At 42.9% G+C, this 7,923-nt stretch overlaps 1 protein-coding gene across 1 annotated transcript in view; it reads left to right on the forward strand.

The window, feature by feature from the left end:
• Positions 1 to 6,081, forward strand: part of TBC1D9 (TBC1 domain family member 9) — a 122,590-nt gene extending 116,509 nt beyond the window's left edge. Inside the window, exons 18-21 of the mRNA XM_040250465.1 lie at positions 174 to 260; positions 1,688 to 1,762; positions 1,857 to 1,960; positions 3,960 to 6,081. Of these exons, the coding sequence (XP_040106399.1) occupies positions 174 to 260; positions 1,688 to 1,762; positions 1,857 to 1,960; positions 3,960 to 4,685 (992 nt within the window). The 3' untranslated portion in view covers positions 4,686 to 6,081. The remainder of the gene's footprint in view (positions 1 to 173; positions 261 to 1,687; positions 1,763 to 1,856; positions 1,961 to 3,959) is intronic.
• Positions 6,082 to 7,923: the final 1,842 nt, after the last annotated feature.

Below are 7,923 nucleotides of genomic sequence, written 5' to 3' on the forward strand. Positions count from 1 at the left end.
GGAAGATGGAGTGAGAAATGGGGGGAACCCCCCTCCCATAAGGTTTTGAGGCTGCGGGTATTCCAGGCCCCTCAGTGCTGTGATTCCCCTGTGTCACTTCTTGAATAATTAAAGCACACTTTCACTGAGTCGTGGCCCTGCCAATGTGAGGATTGTCTCTCCTCTCTCTCCAGAGCCATCCTCTGATCAGGACGAGCCCGATTCTGCCTTTGAAGCGACTCAGTACTTCTTTGAAGACATCACCCCAGAATGCACACATGGTAAGTGACTTTTTCTCATCAGGCCTGCTCTGGTTTTGTTCTACAGAGCCCTCTGTTGTTGGAAACCAAGTTGCCCCTAAAGCTAGGCAGCCAAGGAAGTATATGAATACAGTTGCCTAATATGCTATTTTCTTTTCAGATTTTTGAACTTGAGTAACTACTGGGGTCAGGAAAATCCCCTGGAGAAGGGCATGGCAGCCCACTCCAGTATTCTTGCCTGGAGAATCCTCATGGACAGACGAGCCTGGTGGGCTACAGTCCATAGCGTCACAAAGAGTCAGATACGACTGAAGTGACTTAGCATGCATGCAGCTGCTGGACAGTGGGTACTTTAGCCCATCAAAGGGACCATGTATGACTGGGACTTCCCTGGTGGTCCAGTGGCTAAGACTTTGTGCTCCCAAGAAGAGGGCATGGGTTCAATCCCTGGTCAGGGAACTAAATCCTATATGCCACAACTGAAGAGCCTTCATGCTATAACTAAGACCCAATTGCAGCCAAATAAACAAAGAAAAGAAAAAGCCTGACCTGTGGTCAGATATGCTACTCTGTAACAGATGTCAGCAAACTTTGGACCAAATCTGGCCCACCACCTCTTTGTATGGCCTGTGATAATATAAAATGTATATTAAAAAATTAAAATAATATAAAATGTAAATGTTACTGCCTGTAAGTAAAGTTTTATTGGAACACAGCCAGGAACACAGCCAAGCTCATTCAATTATATATTATTGCCTATGGCTATTCTCACACTGCAGTGATAGAATTGCCTCAGATATTTGCCATCTGGCCCTTTACAGAGAAAGTTTGCCGACCCCTGCTCTGTATGGTTGGTAGGTCGATCCAGACATGATCTGGCTCATTGGGAATACCTGCAGATTAATATGTGAACTTGTTCTGTTTTGCCATGTGTGAATCTCAGCAGCACCTTTCCACTTGCTGCTGCCATGCATTCTTTACTTCATCATTTTGGCAGCTTCCTGACTTCACCTGTTCGAAAATCAGTGTGAGTTGTTCCTGGGTCCTTTTGCCTCTTAAGTCTTACAGTCCCTAAGTAAGCACAGCTCAGACCTGCTTTTGAACTGTGAGCACCTAAGTGATTGAGTGGAGAGGAGTGAGAGGCAGACGCAATCTTCTTATTGACATATGTGTTACAGGCAGGAGCTCTGGTCAGGATGCTAGCTCTGTCTAGATAACCTCCAGCAGCTTCGTGTATCTGGGAGCCTCAGGGTCCTTGTCGGAAATGAGAGCTGTCACCTTGGGTACAGTAAGGATTTAGTGAGATAATGTAGTAAGCCTTCCAGCATAGTGCTTTATCCAACTGTAACCCCACCTAGAAGTGTTTCTGTTTTCTCTTACACATGCTAATAAATCTGTGGGTTTATCATGCAACACCCTCCTTCTTTTCTTTTTAACTCTTTTGGCAGTGGTTGGATTGGACAGCAGAAGCAAACACAGCGCAGATGATGGCTTTGTTACAGTGAGTTTAAAGCCGGACAGAGGTACAGACTTCCTCTTCTCTGTGTTTCCCTTACTGCTGGTTCAACAGTTGTTTCTTGACCTTTGAACACTGATTTCTTGGCATTTGGATTTTAGGGAAGAGGGCGAACTCTCAAGAAAATCGTAATTATCTGAGACTCTGGACTCCAGAAAATAAAGCCAAATCAAAGAATGCAAAGGATTTACCAAAATTGAATCAGGTGAGTGCTCAACAGCACAATTCATTCATTTTAAACCTTGAAGCTCTGTTCTCAGTCATAGATAAATGTAGAATAAGTATCCCTCAAGGATAATGGTAACCTGGAGCACTTATTTAGTACCTGTTTGAATGTATTTTGTGGACGCTTTTGTGCATTTAAAGTGTGCTCTGTTGTGAGGAAATGACCACCTCAGAAAATGGGAACCACAAAATATTGTGGTATTTTGAGAGTACATGCATTCTCATCCCAATCATTAAAAATACCCTCAGAGGAAAGGGAACCCTCCTATGCTGTTGGCGAGAATGTAAGTTGGTACAGCCACTAGGGAGAACAGTATGGAGGTTCCTGAAAAAAATTAAAAATAGAACTACCATACGACCCTGCAGTCCCACTCCTGGGCACATATCCAGAGGAAAACATCATCCATAAGGGTATATGCAGCACACCAGTGTTCATTGCAGCACTGTTTACAGTAGCCAAGACATGGAAGCCACCTCAGTGTCCATCAGCATAGGGATGGGTAAAGAAGATGTAATACCTATATACAATGGAATATTGCCCAGCCATTAAAAATAATGAAATAGAGCAGCAACATGGATGGACCTGGAGGTTGTCATCCTGAGTGAAGTAAGTCAGACAGAGAAGGAGAAATATCGTATGGCATGTGGAATCTAAAAAGAAATGACACAAGTGTCCTTACTTACAGAACAGGAAGAGACTCACAGACTGAGAAAACAAACTTACGGTTGCTGGGGTGGTGGGGGCAGGAGGCGGGCGGGATAGTTAGGGAGTTTGGGATGGTCTTGTACACACTGCTATATTTAAAATTGATTATTGACAAGGACCTACTGTATAGCACATGGAACTCTGCTCAATGTTTTGTGACAGCTTGGGTGGGAGGGTAGGGGAGATTGGATTCATGTATATGTATGGTTGAGTCCCTTTGCTGTTCACCTGAAACTATCACAACCTTGTTAATCAGCTATACCCTAAAACACCCCCCCAAAAAAAAGGTAAAAAAAATTAAAACCCCTCAGAGGGATTTTCCAGACAGTCCAGTGGTTAAGACTCTGTGCTTCCTATGCAGAGGACACAGATTCAATCCCTGATAGGGGAACTAAGACCCATAAGCCTCATGGTGTGCCAGAAAGCATTTTAAAATTCCATCAGATATTCAAAAGACAAGCTCATGCCATTTTCAAACCACTGTACTTAGCTATAAATAGGTGTCTAACTTTTTTCCCTTAAACAGCTGAAATATAATGAGGAAGATACAACCATGTAAATAATTTAAAATACAGGATGAAAATGCCTTTTATTAACAGAAGAAGAGATAAATTATCTGGGTGGAGATAGAAAACATGACTTCTGGCCAGAGAAACCAGCAGATGTGTCATGGGAGAGAGGATTTGAGCTGAACTTGGAGAACTTGGGCCGAATGCTGAAGTGTATAGGCATGAAATAAGATGAGGTCTACAATTTACTTAAAAGTCAGCAAGAAAGGATAAAGGGGTTAGTGAAACATTTGTATAACAAAGGAACCACTAATAAAAGGACCTGTAGTTGTGCCCAAGAGGAAATCCATGCATCTCCCTGTGCAGGTTCAAATCCTGCTTGACTACAGTCATAAAGCTAGTGGTAAAGAGCCCACACGCCAATGCAAGAGACACAGGAGACGCAGATTCAATGCGTGGGTCAGGAAGAACTCCTGAAGGAGGAAATGATAACCCACTCCGGAATTCTTGCCTGGAGAATCCCATGGACGGAGGAGCCTGGCAGGCTACAGTCCATAGGGTTTGCAAAGAGTCAGACGTGACTGAAGCGACTTAGCACACACACAATAAAGAGACTGGATCCACCATCCATGCCTTTAAACCTGCACAACAGGACTTTTTTGCAGGAGTCCTGATATTAGGTGGCTTTGCAGTCCACTTGGGTCCTGGCTCTGTACTCCCTATGAGGTGGTCATGTTCTCGTGTTTTCCCCGATCATTTTTCAGGGGCAGTTTATTGAGCTGTGTAAGACGATGTACAACATGTTCAGCGAGGACCCCAACGAGCAGGAGCTGTACCACGCCACGGCGGCGGTGACCAGCCTCCTGCTGGAGATTGGGGAAGTGGGCAAGCTCTTCGCCCCCCAGCCTGCCAAGGAGGGCGGGGGCGGGGGCAGCGGGCCGGCCGGCCACCAGGGCCTCCCCGGCAGCGTGCTCTTCCCCAAGAAGGGGCCGAGCCAGCCTTACGTGCCCGAAGCCACGGAGCCCCTCCCGGCCAGCTTGGCCAGCACCGGTGAGGAGCACTCCCTGGGCGGACAGATGGAGGACATCAAGCTGGAGGACTCCTCGCCCCGGGACCACGGGGCCTGCTCCTCCATGCTCATCTCCGACGACGACACCAAGGACGACAGCTCCATGTCCTCCTACTCGGTGCTGAGTGCCGGCTCCCACGAGGAGGACAAGCTGCACTGCGAGGACATCGGCGAGGACACGGTCCTGGTGCGCAGCGGCCAAGGCACAGCGGCGCTGCCCCGAAGCACCAGCCTGGACCGGGACTGGGCCATCACCTTCGAACAGTTCCTGGCCTCTCTCCTGACCGAGCCGGCCCTCGTGAAGTACTTCGACAAGCCCGTGTGCATGATGGCCAGGATCACCAGTGCAAAAAACATCCGGATGATGGGCAAGCCCCTCACCTCCGTCAGTGACTATGAGATCTCGGCCTTGTCTGGCTGAATCAGGCACCTTCTCTGGGGACCGGGAAGGTGGGGGGCGGGGGCGGGGTCTTTTTTATGTTCTGTGTTGGGGCTTCAGTCTTCCTTTTAAATTAAATATTTATTAGTACCCGGCCTGAAGCCTAGTGTTTTCATAATATAATACAACGAAAAGCTGTTGGAGAAATACTTAAAACACCTCCATGTAGGTACAGTACCGTTCTTTTGTTGGGGGGAGGGGGATTTACCAGAATGCAGTGAATTCCCCCCAAAAAAGATGACTCTGTCTGTGATATGTGTGCATTTATAACTTCTTAATCTTGCTGTTGAGCTGTATACATAGTGCTGTTTAAACGCTAAATAAGGCAGCAGCCGTTGTGTATTTGGGCTTTTTGAATAAAATTAGAGCTGTAAGGAAAGTGAGATGCCACAGAGAGAGAGAATGTTCTTAAATGGCATAGGCATTGTCAGCTGGGGTAAATTCTATACCACTTTAAGGGAGCATTAAAGCTATTTTTTAAGATTTGAAATATATTTCATAAAAGTCCTCTATTCAAAAAGCATATTCTGCAGGCATTCCCATTTGAGGTTCTAAGCAGTTAGGAAAGTATAAGTGATTTTTATGTGATGCCAGAATAACACCTCTATTTGATCAGTTTGGGCAAATACCAGACCAAATTGCATTGAAAAATCAATTGCATTGATTTAAGTCAGCTGGCTGGAATTCAGGGGGAAAATGAACAGTCTTCTGTGACAGAGAATCTGAAAGTGGCAACAAAAATGATAAGAGGGCTCAGAATTTGGGGGGTGGGGTAGGGGTAGGGGAAGAGTAAAAGTACTGATGCTTCTTATACTGAATTTTCAGCTTCTTGTTACTCATTGCAAATACAGCAAAAAAATAAAACAATAAACTTTGCCATTTCCATGCTCTCCATAGGTTCAAGAAATCATACCATGTATCACATATGACCATCTTTCCAGTTAAATCAATGTAGAGATAATGTAAAATGAAAAAAAGTCTGCGAGATCACGTAACTGAATGTGTAAAGCGGAACTTGACACTTTATATAAGAGAATAGTATGCTCTATTTACTGAATGGACTTGGAAATGAAAACTGTCGCACCTGCACTTTGTATTTTCGCTTCTTTTTTATTACTGTTACGGTTTTGTCTTTTACAGATGTTGGAGTTTTTTTCTTCTTATTGTTGAATTCATAATCATGGTCACATTTTCTTTGCATATTCAGAATATTCCTTCCAATACATTCCTTTATTTTAGAATCCATTGTGTCCTTATTTTTAGCTGTTGCTGCTGTTTTTAATTTTGTTTACAGAATGATTTTTTTAAACTGTCCAATGACGTAGTGTTAACCTCAAATAGGATAAATGTGAACAAATAAAATACATGGATACTCAAATGTGACTTTTATCTCAGTACTTCAGTTACTGTCTATGGTGATAACATTATTTTGAAAACTTTGCAGGGGAAATTATGTTCGACAACCATTTTGGCTAAGGAAACAAATTTTTATAGGCAAACATTTTGAGATAAGAAATACACTTTGGGGAATTCCCTGGTGGTCCAGTGGTTGTGCCTCGGTGCTCACTGTGGGGGCATAGGTTCAATCCCTGGTGTGGGAACCAAGATCCTTCAAGCTGCACAGCATGGCCAAAAAAAAGAAAGAAAAGAAATATACTGTGTAGTGATGTGCACATGAATGTAAAATAAGGAAGAGAATCACTATTGGTCATCTGATTTTCTAACTCATCCTGCATAAGTGATGAAAGGGCGAAAATCCCTCTGTAACACCATTTGATATGTATTTCATTGAGTTGTCATTTGATTTGACTCTTAGGTTGTTATACATTATTCTGTCATTGTTTCTATCACCTAAAGATGCCTCGGGAAATACATTTGTAAAGTCTGATACTCTTATCTCCAAAAATCAAAGATGGGTATCAGAGGGAAATGAGCATGTGTTTAAATGTGTAACCCTAGATAAGTGAGTTAGTTTTGCCAAGAGAATGCACTGGTCATAGCAAACACCTTCTTCCAGCAACACAAGAGAAGACTCTACACATGGACATCACCAGATGGTCAATACCGAAATCAAATCGATTATATTCTTTGCAGCCAAGGTGGAGAAGTTCTATACAGTCAGGAAAAAAAAAGACTGGGAGCTGACTGTGGCACAGACCATGAACTCCTTATTGCCAAATTCAGACTTAGATTGAAGAAAGTAGGGAAAACCACTAGACCATTCAAGGTATGACCTAAATCAAATCCCTTAACGATTATACAGTGGAAGTGACAAATAGATTCAAGGGATTAGGTCTGATAGACAGAGTGCCTGAAGAATTATGTATGGGCAGAGGTTCGTAACACTGTACAGGAGGCAGGGATCAAGACCATCCCCAAGGAAATGAAATGCAAAAAAGCAAAATAGTTGTCTGAGGAGGCCTTACAAATAGCTGTGAATAGAAGAGAAGTGAAAGGCAAAGGAGAAAAGGAAAGATATACCCATTTGAATGCAGAGTTCCAAAGAATAGCAAGGAGAGAGAAAGCCTTCCTCAGTGATTTCAATGCAAAGAAATAGAGGAAAACAATAGAATGGGAAAGACTAGAAATCTCTTCAAGAAAATTAGAGATACCAAGAGAACATTTCATGCAAAGATGGGTGCAATAAAGGACAGAAATGGTATGGACCTAACAGAAGCAGAAGATATTAAGAAGAGGTGGCAAGAATACGCAGAAGAACTATACAAAAAAGATCTTCATGACCCAGATAATCATGATGGTGTGATCAACAACCTAGAGCCAGATATCCTGGAATGCGAAGTCAAGCGGGCCTTAGGAAGCATCACTATGAACAAAGCTAGTGGAGGTGATGGAATTCCAGTTGAATTATTTAAAATCCTAAAAGATGATGCTGTGAAAGTGCTGTACTCAATATGCCAGCAAATTTGGAAAACTCAGCAGTGGCCACAGGACTGGAAAAGGTCACCTTTTTTTTTTTTTTTTTTTAGTTTGAATGGTAATTTTTATTTTATTTTTTAAATTAATTAATTAATTAATTTTACTTTACAATAAAGGCAGTGCCAAACAATGCTCAAACTACCACATAATTGTACTCATCTTACATGCTAATAAAGTAATGCTCAAAATTCTCCAAGCTAGGCTTCAATAGTAAGTGAACTGTGAACTTCCAGATAAGCAAGAAAGTTCCAGAAAAACATCTACTTCTGCTTTATTGACTATG

This window comes from Oryx dammah, unplaced genomic scaffold (assembly GCF_014754425.2).
Source record: "Oryx dammah isolate SB20612 unplaced genomic scaffold, SCBI_Odam_1.1 HiC_scaffold_12, whole genome shotgun sequence".
NCBI lineage: Eukaryota > Metazoa > Chordata > Mammalia > Artiodactyla > Bovidae > Oryx > Oryx dammah.